The 15346-nt window shown below is 40.6% G+C and overlaps 1 protein-coding gene across 1 annotated transcript; it reads right to left on the bottom strand.

Moving 5' to 3' along the window:
- Positions 1–1517: 1517 nt before the first annotated feature.
- On the bottom strand, positions 1518–7947 carry LOC110535731 (uncharacterized). The gene is made up of 4 exons (XM_090190220.1): positions 6866–7947; positions 5971–6273; positions 5548–5643; positions 1518–2618 (listed from the first exon to the last, which is right to left on the bottom strand). Exons 2-4 carry the CDS (start codon positions 6182–6184, stop codon positions 2467–2469), a joined length of 462 nt encoding a protein of 153 aa, XP_090046346.1. The 5' UTR covers positions 6185–6273; positions 6866–7947; the 3' UTR covers positions 1518–2466.
- Between the last annotated feature and the right edge of the window lie 7399 nt (positions 7948–15346).

The following is a 15346-nucleotide window of genomic DNA, read 5'->3' as shown; positions in this document are numbered from 1 at the left end:
AATATTTTGGACTTACTGCTATTAGCCAATAGAAAGTCATTGAATTACAGATTCAATACATGGAACAACGTAGTCCCCCCCCCCCCCCCCCAATAAAATCGAAAGACGTTTGTTTTGAAATGTCTATCTGAGAGATGTAATAAAGTTCAGGAAACATTTTAGCCACTTATTTTTGGCACTAAACAGTGACCATATATAGTCTTTATAGGGCCTGTGAGAGTCTCACCTTTCCACAGAGGGGTATGTAGCCGAAACTGTTCGGACACCACAAAACACAGAGCACCATCGTGTTCGTGAGAGTGTCATCTTTCCATAGATCGTTCATAATAGGGTATAGGCCAAACCGTTCGGACGCTACAGACGATTTTTGTGAGAAGACCGATTACCGGGACGTCTCATGATTTGACAAACACTGCTCTAGCTCTGTCACCTTTCACCGCAGATGCAGAAGTGCAACATTGACAGATGCGGTGCATTGAGACGCATTCAGTGCAACTCATAACTCAAACTGACTGGTTATGGGGATTTTTAGATTGTGGGATTATTTCCGTGGGGTTGCAGACAGCGACCTTTTGGGTTGCCTTTTAAAGGTGCACGCTGTCAAAACCCGATCAGATTTAATCCTGGCCTTAGTGTTCTATATTGAAGAGCCACTAAACAGAGCACTCTCTTATTCAATACAGTAAATGAATAAAGTTTACCTTTTTAGACACCAAGTTCATTTTCAGTGACAAGCTTGTGTGTGTTTATAAAGTAGCCTAACAATTACCTACCATATTTGATCATGAATTACATTGGTTGTCAATTCAATAAAGTGTATATGTGAAAGTTACAATTCTATGATTAATTTCTGTTATTGATCGTATTATAGGCGTCTATATAGGCGTTATAAGGTCTGTTTTGCATTTCTTTAGATTTTAATGAAATGTAACACTTGCACATATTGTTCTTCTTTGGGAAGTGTAGATAAAAGAAAGCAATTAAGACAACATTTTGTTAGGGCGTTACATTAAAACAGAATAAATGGTAATAACATAACGGAAACAAGTCTATTGTATTTACTACTTTGGATAACAATGTTAGTTTCCTTTCCAAAGATGTGTTAAAAACAAACTAAACACTCAACCCTGATTTCATTTCATTTGATTGTTTCAAGGTAAAACAAAAAGTACACAGACTGAAGTAATTGCTTGTTTTGTCATAAGCTACCATTATGGACTCGTCTGCCCATCGCTGTCATATTCTTCAATTTGATGGCAGGAGCCGAACCCACACATGGAGCTGAAAACGGACCAAGATAAAAAAAATGAACCATCCAGCAGCTTTGCATAACTATCTCTTCACACACTCAAGCTGTGGTTATGCAGCTAGCTATATCTTGTTTCCAGTAACTACCGTTTCACATTTCTTCAGAAAACCAAATATACATTAACCACATTTTCCCACCACTATTGAGTCTAGGCTCAACATCTGTGTTGGTACATGCACATTGAAGCAAACAAGTTGAAAACAGAGAATAGGGGATCTTACAATTTTATTGTTTCACTTCTGATGAGATCCAATCAAATAACATTCACAAATTTGAATAGATGATCTTATAGGGGGGGGGGGGGGGGTAGCCTTTATTCATACAAAGCAGAAAGGAACCGTAAAAAAGTTATTTACAATAATTTGCAGAACATTTTTGTGACTTTTCATTCTCAAAGGCAGCGTTTATTAAATCCATCCTCATCTAAAAGGATATTATTATTTTGAGCAACGTGGTTCATTTGAGCAGGCTGTGTTACTCTTCATAAAAGCTGCATTAAAAAAACATTGTATTAAATGTAAAAAAGCACCAATAAATGATTTTGCGCATAGCCCAATTTTTATGCTCAATAAGCACTCAGCATTCAGATATTTAAAGCAACAATTGATTCTCCTATTCATTAATTAAGATGTGAAATACTATGTTAGAAAAACTAATTTCTTGAGAAAAATTACACTTCAATACAAGACAAGTTACAACATATTATATTGGATAATGATTTAGAACTCATGGGCCTACATATTTAGGGAAATGTTTTGTATAAATTAAATACAAGTTGTGAGTATAATTTAGGCCTACCTCTGACATATTGCAGGGCAACTTTACCAAATCTAAATTAAAATCATAATTTATTTACATTCAAGATTTGCTCTGCTTATTTTCCAGAAAACCTTTATTCATGTGTCTGCAGTGGGTAGCTCCCACATAAGGAGGGTAACATTACTCCATATACAAAATTAAATGTGCTGCAATTGTCATATTTGGCAGTTGAAGCTATTAGAAGACATGGAAAACTATGGCTCACAATATTGTAGCATCTAAAAAATAAAGCAGGAAAAATAAAAGCAATACAAATTAAATGTTAGACCTCAATGGGATGTAAAGTCCATGTTGTTTACCGCCCACTACAATTCTATCCATACATGGGTGGTCTCCTTTCAATGAATGTGTCTACAGGTGCTGGGTCCTCTTCCCAAGCTCCTGTGGTGCAGCAGGATAGAGAGCCCACAGCAGTACACCATGCTCTTCCCTATCATCACTGTGTAAACCAGAGAGGCCAGGTTCAGACTAAATGTTGACTGGAAGGATTCTGTAGAAGAGAAAAGAGTAAGGCCGGGGTTCAATCTGATTGTTGGTTACAGGCATTACGGTTTTTAAAGACATTCTCCTTTTAAGCCGACATATGCCGCATTTACCGTGGATGGCATCTCGGCAAACAGGAAATACCCTTTACTCAATACTTTGTTGAAGCACCTTTGGCAGCGATTACAGCATTGAGTCTCCTTGGATATGACGCTACAAGCTTCGCACACCTGTATTTGGGGAGTTTCTCCCATTCTTCTCTGCAGATCCTCTTAAGCTCTGTCAGGTTGGATGGGGAGCGTTGCTGCTCAGCTAAATCTTGGTTTCATCAGACCAGATAATCTTGTATCTCATGTTCTGAGTCCTTTAGGTTCCTTTTGGCAAACTCCAAGCAGGCTGTCATGTGTCTGACTGAGGAGGAACTGTGGAGCTCTGTCAGAGTAACCATTAGTTTTAGATGTCGACCGATTTATGATTTTTCAATGCCAATACCGATTATTGGAGGACCAAAAAAAGCCGATACCGATTTATCGGCACATGTCTTTTATTTATTTGTAATAATGACAATTACAACAATACTGAATGAACACTTATTTTAACTTAATACATCAAAAAAATCAATATAGACTCATAAATTAAACATGTTCAATTTGGTTTAAATAATGCAAAAACAAAGTGTTGGAGAAGAAAGTAAAAGTGCAATATGTGCCATGTAAGAAAGCTAACGTTTAAGTTCCTTGCTCAGAACATGAGAACATATGAAGGTTGGTGGTTCCTTTTAACATGAGTCTTCAATATTCCCAGGGCAGAAGTTTTAGGTTATAGATATTATAGGAATTATAGGACTATTTCTCTCTATACAATTGGTATTTCATATACCTTTGACTATTGGATGTTCTTATAGGCACTTTAGTATTGCCAGTGTAACAGTATAGCTTCCGTCCCTCTCCTCGCTTCTACCTGGGCTCGAACCAGGAACACATCGACACTAGCCAGCCTCAAAGCAGCGTTACCCATGCAGAGCAAGTCTCAGAGCGAGTGACGTTTGAAACGCTATTAGCGCGCACCCCGCTAACTAGCTAGCCATTTCACATCGGTTACACCAGCCTAATCTCGGGAGTTGATAGGCTTGAAGTCATAAACAGTGTAATGCTTGAAGCATTGTGAAGAGCTGCTGGCAAAACACACAAAATTGCTGTTTGAATGAATGCTTACGAGCCTGCTGCTGCCTACCACCGCTCAGTCAGTCTGCTCTATCAAATCATAGACTTAATTATATCATGACACACAGAAATACGAGCTTTACGTCATTAATATGGTCGTATCCGGAAACCATCACCTCAAAAACAAAACTTAGATTTTTTCAGTGAAATACAAAACCGTTCCGTATTTTATCTAACGGATGGCATCCATAAGTCCAAATATTCCTGTTACATTGCACAACCTTCAATGTTATGTCATAATTACGTAAAAGTCTGGCAAATTAGTTTGCAACGAGCCAGGCGGCACAAACTGTTGAATATACCCTGACTCTGCGTGCAATGAAAGAGAAGTGACACAATTTCACCTGGTTGAAATTGCCTGCTAACCTGGATTTCTTCTAGCTAAATATGCAGGTTTAAAAATATATACTTCTGTGTATTGATTTTAAGAAAGGCATTGATGTTTATGGTTAGGTATTGATGTTTATGGTTAGGTACAGTCGTGTAAAGACAGTGCTTCTTTTGCAAATGCGCTTTTGTTAAATCATCCCCCGTTTGGCGAAGTTGGCTGTCTTTGTTAGGAAGAAATAGTCTAAACACAGTTCGCAACGAGCCAGGCGGCCCAAACTGCTGCATATACCCTGACTCTGTTGCAAGAGAAGTGACACCATTTTCCTAGTTAAAAGAAATTCATGTTAGCAGGAAATATTAACTAAATATGCAGGTATAAAAATATATACCTGTGTATTGATTTTAAGAAAGTCGTTGATGTTTATGGTTAGGTACACGTTGGAGCAACGACAGTCCTTTTTCGCAAATGCGCACCGCATCGATTATGTGCAATGCAGGACACGCTAGATAAACTAGTAATATCAACCATCCCTAAGTAGTGATTGTGATTTGATTTATTGTTTTTTTATAAGAGATGTTTAATGCTAGCTAGCAACTTACCTTGGCTTCTTACTGCATTCGCGTAACAGGCAGGCTCCTCGTGGAGTGCAATGAGAGGTAGGTGGTTAGAGCAATGGACTAGTTAACCGTAAGGTTGCAAGATTGAATCCCCAAGCTGACAAGGTAAAAATTTGTCTTTCTGCCCCTGAACAAGGCAATTAACCCACCGTTCCTAGGCCGTCATTGAAAATAAGAACGTGTTCTTAACTGACTTGCCTAGTTAAATAAAGGTGTTAAAAATAAAATCTGCCAAATCAGGGTCCAAATATACAGATTTCCGATTGTTATGAAAACCTGAAATCGGCCAACCAATTAGGTTCTTGGTCACCTCATTGACCAAGGCCCTTCTCCCCCAATTGCTCAATTTGGACGGGAGGCCAGCTTTAGGAAGAGTCTTGGTGTTTCCAAACTTCTTCCATTTAAGAATAATGCAGGCCACTGTGTTCTCGGGGACCTTTAAGGCTGAAAAAAATACATGTAAACTTGTTTTTGCGTTTTCATTGTGTTAATCCGAGAGAACATTTTAATTTAATATATTTTGGAAAAAGTCAAGTGGTCTGAATACTTCCCGAATGCACTGTATGTGAAAGCACCCTTTAAAGGGAATTTTCAATTCTGCAGACATAAGCCATGAATGCCTTCTCCATCCAAAAGGTGCAATTGTGACAAAGCGCAATCAAATTTAATACCTGTCTAAATTGGTCAATTTATCCAACCACTTACACTCCCCCCCATATTTTTGAATTGACCTGAACCATGCATGAAATACACATAAATTTTTACCGTCGGCAAGATGTAGAGTCTGTGACTGCTGCGTGTCATTTCTGAACAGACAGGTTGGTGCAGCCACGGTGGTTCGCGGAGCTTCAGTTGGTTTATCTGAGAATGAAATGGAAAAAGATCAGAATAAGATTTTTTTCCGAGCATTCTGTAGGCTACTGTCGAGGATAATTGTTGAGAAAAAAAGGCTATTTTGTTTCAAAACTTGAGACTAACTACATAACATTCCAATACAATTACCAAGTATGAGTCCAATTTTTGTATACTTTCTTTTTTTCTTTGAAAAGGTAATAGGCCTGTCAATTTTACAAGGTTGAATACACAATAACCTACTCATAATTATATTACATACATATTAAATGAATAATGTTGTATGTAAAACAGTTTTACATTAGTATGTAGGCCTATTTCAATGACTGGCTTTACCTTTTAGCATGTAAACATCTTGAGGGCCCCCTTCATGCTCCACAGAACAGATGTATTTGTTCCTGTCCATCTTCTCTTTATCAATGATGATCATACTGGTCGTCCGTCCTTCCTCCCTCTGCTCCAGCTGTTCCCCCTCTGCTTTAGGCACCTCGACTGCTCTGCCGTTTTCATCCTCCAGCTTCCATGAGATCTTGACCAAGTCTGGAAACATGTCTCCAGCCAGACATAGCAGGGTGTTCACCTTCGACTCAGGGTTGGACTCTGAGTAGACCGTCACTTTGGGTTTTTGTACGGTATTGTCTGGTTTTCAAGAGAAATAATAACATTTACAGACTTCTTTAAAGAGCCATCACACAAGTTCAGACTTCAGATGTATTCTGTTGTCAAAAGGAATCATGATGTCCCACACCATTTGTTTTATATCCAGCTTTACTGTCTATAGTCAAGTTAACAATTACTTACATAAATAAACCAACTGATTTGTCTTAGCTATCGTTTAGGGAATATATTATTTCAATAAAGTCAATTATAACATTCAAAATGATTTAAATCAGATTCTTAGCTCAGTAAACAGTTTGACATTCTTCCCTATATCAGATTACTTTACATGTCACACATTTAACTGAGGGTGTATATCTAATATTTAGGACATGCAATATACTGCAAATTGTGCATATGGCTTCCTTGAAAATCGGAATAATCAATTGTACAGGCTGATAACAAACGTTCAAATTCATAGCTTTTTTTTCTAACATGGGTTGATCATAAATAGTGTGTGCATATTTGGGTAGCAATACTGCAGGATGTTTGGTCAATTATGTTGGACTGATTCATTATTAATGACTACTGCTTAGTTGATTCTGCCCGAAAATCAGAGGAATGGATCTCTTACCTGTCACAGAAAGTCTCGTACCAGAGCCAAATACAAATCCATACACAGTGAAAATTCCCTTGACAAAAAGTAGTCTTCACTTCGTCTTGGCAGAGCTTGTTAGCTATACAAATGTTCCACGGCCTCATGCACCCCAAATATCTGAGGGGGCGCACTCAAAACATGCTTAATTTTACAGTATGTAAAAAAAATAGTATATTTTTATGCATATCTAAGTATACCTCTTAAGCTTAAAAAAAATCTGGAGGGGGCACGCACACAGAATGAGTTGGAACATGAAGCCTACTGACAACGTTTTTCCATTGGTAGCACTGCTGTTAAGAGCACAAACGTTAAGAGCATAACATAAACATTAGGAGCACCAGAAATGATGTTTTTAATCAATTGAAGCACACCTGCCATTGAAACTAATATAACTGCAAAGACATGTTTATTATAAAAAGCAAAAATGTTGATACAAATACCTGTTATTGAATTAAAAGGTTATTTGTAGAATCTTAGGTTTCTACATTGTATAAACACACTGCCCAAACCAGCTTAGGCTTACTGCTGTGCTATGTCACATGCTACAGCAAATCTCCAACAATTAAACAAGTATGTTAATTTGTGATGATAATGAAAATGTATGATGTAAATTATCACTGACTTGAGAGGAAACAAGAGAGTTCTGACTTACATTTCATTGCAATAGGTTGGCCCTATAAAGGCACAAGGCGAGACCCAGATGCAGACACGGGAGGCAGATATCTTTGATATTTACTAAACAATCCAAAAGGGGTAGGCAAGAGAATGGTCGAGGACAGGCAAAAGGTTAAAACCAGAGTCCAGGAGGTACAGAGCAGGAGGCAGGCAGAACGGTCAGGCAGGCAGGTACGGAGTCCAGAAAACAGGCAAGGGTCAAAACCGGGAGGACTAGCAAAAAGAGAATAGAAGCAGGAGTACAGGAAAACACTCTGGTTGACATGAAAAACATACAAGACAAACTGGCACAGAGAGACAGGAAACACATGGATAAATACACTGGGGAAAATAAGCGACACCGGGAGGTGCTGGAGACAATCACAAGGTGAATCAGATCACAGCGTGACAGGCCCTCTAACTCCTCCTTGCAGATACATTTTCCCCTCACTCCTAGTCTTTCCTATGTTGGGCTCTGATGAAGGTTGACTGGGCGAAAGCTCAGCTACTATTAAAATACATTTGCATCTGATTAGAAGTGTGCAGAAACTATTTCCCGCTTTTTCATCTTTGCATTTTGCCTCCAGCACCTTCACTAATCTTACAGGCTCCATGATTTCTATCAAAAAAAGCCAATGCTCACCTTCAGCCCTGTCATCACGCAAATGCTTACAATATGGTGTTAAATGGGGAGTCATTGCAAATACTGTATATTATTAATCATCACCCCCATTTTACATTGTTTAATAATCACAGTCTCCTCTTGGGTGACCAGCAAATATATTTTCCAGCTTGGAGTGAGAGGGGAATTCATACTCTCTCTGATATTGTGGACAGTTGTAGCCTACGTGCTTTCCAAGACTTGATAAAGCAAAATGATCTGCCTGGTTCTTCATTTTGCTTTCATTAGCAGCTTTGTTCTGCTCTACCCTGTACCCTGAGATTCAGACATAGTATCCAATTCTATCCACAAAATAATGACAGCAAGGGTAAGGCCATATTCTCAAAGTGTTACATTCTAAATAGAACCAACATATCACCAACTACCAATCTATTCAAAATGGAACAAAGATATACCAGCGATATATATTATTGTTCCTCTGGAAAGTACTCAGACACCTTGACTTTTTCCACATTTTGTTACATTACAGCCTTACTCTTAAATGGATTGTATAAAAAAAAAATCCTCAGCATTTTACACCCAATACCCCATAATGACAATTGCAGTCAGCATGTCAATTGCACACTCCCTCAAAACTTGATAAATCTGTGGCATTATGTTGTGTGACAAAACTGCATATATTAGAGAGGCCTTTTATCGTCCCCAGCACAAGGTGCACCTGTATCATGATCATGCTCTTTAATCAGCTTATTGACATGCTACACCTGTCAGGTGGATGGATTATCTTGGCCAAGGAGAAATGCTCACTAACAGGGATGTAATCAAATTTGTGCACTAAATTTGAAATACATTTGCTCAGCGACCCAAGCCAGCATCTGCCACTGATGTATGATGTGTGCCACAAATGCACTGGCTGGCTAGGCTACCTAGACGTTTTCATTCCAAATTAGTGACTGAAAGTAGTTAAATTTTTAACATAGTGATGACCTACACTTTGCAAATAACTTTTGAATTACAGGTGCATAATGATGCACCCTGCAACAAGCAAGCTCAGCCATATTTGTTCTATTGTCCAATTACTGTACAAGGTTGCTGTGGTTCGGCAGTTCACACAGTGCCCTTTTGGAAAATACCCTTAAGTGGGGGAATTTTCGGGACACCAGCATGAGGGAGCTGACACACCTTGCAGTTATGGAGCACAACAAGATTGTGGACAGAAACCAGCTAGGGATAATAAAGGCATAAAATCATGACTACAACAGTAATGACACAACCACCTAATTTTCTTCTCTTCAGATTCTCAAAACACAATACAAAGACATGTCTACAAAATTCCCCTGCAAAGGGTTACTATTGAAACACCAAGATGGCGCCGAAGTAAAAGGCAGACGTGCCCCCAGCCGATTGAGTTTGTTTATTTGTAACTTATTTTGTAACTTATTTTTTTACATAAAGTTGCCGAAAATGACTTCTAGACATCAGGACTGCAATTTCTCAACATGGACTAGCAGAATATTTATTTTCCTTTCGCGACTCTGACGAGCCCGACACAATGCATATACTGCTTCCTCGGGAACAGGCCCCAATCCCCATGATCTGCATGAAAAGGAGGCAGAGAATAGGGGCCGAAGAGCGGGCTGCCTTCTGAGAATTCGTAGGCGATCCAATAAACCCCACTTCTCTCCATTATGTTAGCAAACGTGCAATACTTGGAGAATAAAATCGACAACTTATGCGGAAGATTAAACTATCAACGGGACATTAAAAACTGTAACATCTTATGCTTCACAGAGTCGTGGCTGAACGACGACAATATCAACATACAGCTGGCTGGTTATATGATGTACCGGCAGGATAGATAAATAACAGCTGGTAAACGATATCTAAGGAAGTCTCGAGCTATTGCTCCCCTGAGGATACTATCTCATGATACGCTGTAGACCACACTACCTACCGAGAGAGTTTTCATCTGTATTCTTCGTAAATGTTTACATACCACCACAGTCAGAGGCTGGGACTAGGACAGCATTGTATGAGCTATATTCCGCCATAAGCAAACAAGAAAACACTCACCCAGAGGCTGCGCTCCCAGTAGCCGGGGACTTTTAATGCAGGGACACCTAAATTCGTTTTACCAAATTTCTATCAGCATGTTATATGTGCAACCAGAGGAAAGATAATTCTGGACCACCTGTAGTCAACACACAGACGCATACAAAGCTCTCCCTCACCCTCCATTTGGCAAATCTGACCATAATTATATCCTCCTGACTGCTGCATAGAAGCTACAATTAAAGCAGGAAGCACCAGTGACTCGATCAATGACAACGTGGTCAGAAGATGCAGATGCTAAGCGAAAGGACTGTTTTTCTAGCACAGAAGGTAATATGTTCCGGTATTCCTCCAATGGCGTCAGTACACCACATCAGTCATTGGCTTCATCAATAAGTGCATCGATGAATTGTCCCCACAGTGACCGTACGTAATTAGCTCAACCAGAAGCCATGGATTACAGGCAGCACTGGGCTAAAGGCTAGAGCTGCCGCTTTCAAAGAGCGGGACTCTAACCCGGAGGCTTATATGAAATCCCGCTATGCCCTACGACAAACCATCAAACAGGCAAAGCCTCAATACAGGACTATGATCGAATCGTACTACACCGGCTCTGATGCTCGTCGGATTTGGCAGGGCTTGTAAACCATTACAGACTACAAAGAGAAGCCCAGCCGAGAGCTGCCCCCCTTCCAGACGAGCTGAACTACTTCTATGCATGCTTTGATGCAAATAACACTGAAACATGCATAAGAGCACCAGCTGTTCTGGAAGACTGAGATCACTCTCTCCGCAGCCGATGTGAGTAACACCTTTAAACAGGTCAACATTCACAAGGACGCAGGGCCGGAGAGATTACCAGGACGTGTACTGCGAGTATGCGATGACCAACTGGCAAGTGTCTTCACTGACATTTTCAACCCCTCCCTGTCCGAGTCTATAATACCAACATGTTTAAAGCAGACCACCATAGTGACTGTGCCCAAGAACACTAAGGTAACTTGTTTAAATTACTACCGACCCGTAGCACTCACATCTGTAGCCATGAAGTGCTTTGGGGTTGGTCATGGCTCACATCAACACCATCATCCCAGAAACCCTAGACCCACTTCAATTTGCACACCGCCCTAACAAATCCACAGATGATGCAATCTCTCTATTGCACTCCGCACTGCCCTTTGCCACCTGGACAAAAGGAACACCAATGTGAGAATGCTATTCATTCACTACAGCTCAATATTCAACACCATAGTGCCCTCAAAGCTTATCAATAAGTTAAGGACCCTAGAACTAAACACCTCTCTCTGCAACTGGATCCTGACAGGCCACCCCTAGGTGGTAAGGGTACGTAACAACACATCCACCACACTTATCCTGAACACAGGGGCCCCTCAGGGGTGAGTGCTCAGCCCCCTCCTGTTCTCCCTGTTCACTCATGACTGCAAGGCCAGGCACAACTCCAACACCATAATTAAGTTTGCCTATGGAACAACAGTGGTAGGCCTAATCACTGACAACGACGAGGCAGCCTATGGGGAGGAGGTCAGCGACTTGGCCGTGTGGTGCCAGGACAACAACCTCTCCCTCAACATGATCAATACAAAGGAGAAGATTGTGGACTACAGGAAAAAGAGGACCAAAAGAGGACCAAGCAAACCAAGTTCCCTGGTGTCCACATCACCATCAAACTAACATGGTCCAAGCACACCAAGACAGTTGTGAAGAGGGTATGACAAAACCTATTTCCCCTCAGGGGACTGAAAAGATTTGGCATGGGTTCTTAGATCCTCAGAAGGTTCTACCGCTACACCATTGAGAGCATCCTGACCGGTTGCATCACATTGCCTGGTATGTCAACTACTCGGCCTCTGACCGCAAGGCACTACAAACGGTACTGCGTACGGCCCTGTACATCGCTGTGGCCAAGCCTCCTGCCATCCAGGATCTCTATACCAGGTGGTGTCAGAGGAAGGCCCTAAAGTTATTCAAAGACTCCAGCACCCTAGTCATAGACTGTTCTCTCTGCTACCACACGGTAAGCGGTACCGGAGTGCCAAGTCTAGGTCCCCCCCTCTTTTATACCGCTGCTTCTCTCTGTTGTTATCATCTATGCATTGTCACTTTAATAACTCCACCTACATATACATATTACCTCAACTAACCGTTGCTCCCTCACATGAACTCTGTACTGGTACCCCTCTGTACATAGTCTTGCTATTGTTATTATACTGCTGGTTGGTTAGGGGCTCGTAATTAAGCATTTCACTGTGTTGTATTCCTGACTAATAACATTTGATTTGAAGAAGCTGATTAAACAGGATGATCATTAAACAGTTGCACCTTGTGCTTGGGACAATAAAAGGCCACTCTAAAATGTGCAGTTTTGTCACACAACACAATGCCACAAGTTGAGGCAGCCTGCATTTGGCATGCTGACTGCAGGAATGTCCACCAGAGCTTTTGCCAGAGAATTGAATGTTCATTTATTTACCATAAGCCAAATCTAACATTCTTTTAGAAAATTTGACAGTATGTCAACCGGTCCCACAACTGCAGACATTGTCATTTTTTAAATTTTAGTCATTTAGCAGGCACTCGTATCCAGAGCGACTCACAGAAGGGTTGTGCATACATTTCTGTACTTATCCTCCTTGGGACTCATACTCACAACCATGGCATTGTAAGCAACATGCTCTACCAGCTGAGCCACACGAACTACGTGTAACCACACCAGCCCAGAACTTCCACATCTGGCTTTTTCACCTGCAGGATCAGCTGAGACCAGTCACCCGGACAGCTGATGAAACTGTGGGTTTTCACAAGAGAATCATTTCTGCAAAACCTGTCATAAACTCAGGGAATCTCATCTGCGTGATCGTCGTCCTCACCAGGGTCATTACCTGACAGCAGGTCGGTGTCGAAACTGACTTCAATGGGCAAATGCTGACATTCTATGGGCACTGGCAGGCTGGAGAAGAGATTCATCTTCACGGACGAATCCCAGTTTCAACTGTACCGGGCAGATGGAAGACAGAGTGTATGGTGTTCTGTGGGCGAGCTGTTTGCTGATGTCAACATTGTGGACAGAGTGCCCCACGGTGGCGCTGAGGTTATGTTAAATAATTGCATTTATCGATGGCAATTTGAATGCACAGAGATACCGTGACGAGATCCTGATGCCCATTGTCGTGCCATTTATCCGCCACCATCACCTCATGTTTTTTTTTCTCAATATAACCTTTTTTTAACTAGGCAAGTCAGTTAAAAACACATTCTTATTTACAATAACAGCCTTCCGGGGAACACAGAAAGACAGATTTTTACCTTGTCTGCTCACGGATTCGATCCAGCAACATTTCGGCTACTGGCCCAACGCACTAACTACCCGATGTTTCAGCAATGATCTGTACCCAAGTCCTGGAAGCTGAAAATGTCCCAGTTATTCCATGGCCCGCATACTCACCAGACATGTCCTCCATTGAGCATGCGTGGGATGCTCTGGAAGGACCTGTACGACCGCGTGTTCCAGTTCCTCCAATATCCAGGAGCTTAACACAGCCATTCAAGAGGAGTAGGACAACATTCCACAGCCACAATTAACAGCCTGATGAACTCTTTGCGAAGGAGATGTGTGCATGAGGCAAATGGTGGTCATACCAGATACTGACTGGTTTACTGATCCACGCACCTCCAGTTTTTTAAAAGGTATCTGTGAGCAACAGATGTATACAGTGAATTCAGACCTCTTGACTTTTTCAGATTTTGTTTTGTTACATTCTTATTCTAAGATTAAATAAATAGTTTTTTTTCCCTCATCAATCTACACACAATACCCCATAATGACAAAGCAAAAACAAGTTGACATTTTTGAAATTGTTTTTAAAAATATCACATTTACCTAAGTATTCAGACCCTTTAGTCAGTACTTTGTTGAAGTACCTTTGGCATCGATTACAGCCTAGCGTCCTCTTGGGTATGATTTTACAAGCTTGGCACACCTGTATTTGGGGAGTTACTTCTTTGCAGATGTTCGATCGTTTTCAAGTCCGGGCTCTTGCTGGGCCACTCAAGGACATTGACTTGATGGCTCCAAACTCCATTTAAGAATTGAATGAACCTTAATTTAAACAGGGAGTCACACTGAGGTAAAACTATTTTACATGAGAGCCCTGTATACATTTACACATAAACCACAACAGCCCTACAAAACACTATAATAAAACACATAATACACAACATTAAATATATTTTAGAAACGCAATCGCATTCTGTAACGTAAAAGTCTCCAATCAATCATTTTATTTGCCTGAAAGGCACCAGAATATCTAATTGCAAGGAATTCTGCATTTTGTTCCACACAAGGAGCAAAAAAAATAAGCAGATTTTCCCAATTCTGTGGAGACCAACGGGTTGAAAACTGCAGCTCTCTTCTTACAGACAGAGGTCCATCCCACATGTTTGTAAAGAATACAATGATGAGTTATAAAACCTTCCCCAGTAATAAAACATATGGCTGAATGGAAAACTGAATCCAATGGTTTCAACACAGGGGCTTCTGCATGCATATAAATAATGTAACGATAGAATGATGAAGGCCACTGTGTTCTTGGGGTCATTCAATGCTGCAAACAATTTTTGGTACCCTTCCTCAGATCTGTGCCTCAACACAATCCTGTCTCAGAGCTCAACGGACAATTACTCCTACCTCATGGCTTAGTTTTTTGCTCTGACATGCACTGTCAACTGTGGGATCTTATATAGACAGGGGTGTGCCTTTCCATATGTCTAATCAATTTAATTTAGCACAGGTGGACTCCAATCAAGCTGTAGAAACATCTCAAGGATGATGATGGAAACCTCGATGCACCTGAGCTCAATTTTGAGTCTCATTGCAAACGATCTGAATATTTATGTAAACAAATTATTCAGACCGTTATACCCATATATACCTAAAAAGCAAACAAACCTCTGTCCAACCTCTGCACACAATGTACATATACAGGACACATCAAGAAGATCCAGATTAGACACTGTTTGCTCATTGGCAAGACATCTTGTTTATTTATTTATAATTCCTTTTATAATTGCAATTCACTTTGGATTTGAAGAAGACACTACACTCTAACCTC

The sequence above is a fragment of the Oncorhynchus mykiss genome, chromosome 11 (assembly GCF_057628025.1).
Source record: "Oncorhynchus mykiss isolate SJ-2025 chromosome 11, ASM5762802v1, whole genome shotgun sequence".
Taxonomy (NCBI): domain Eukaryota; kingdom Metazoa; phylum Chordata; class Actinopteri; order Salmoniformes; family Salmonidae; genus Oncorhynchus; species Oncorhynchus mykiss.
This window is presented reverse-complemented; position numbering and strand designations above follow the sequence as displayed.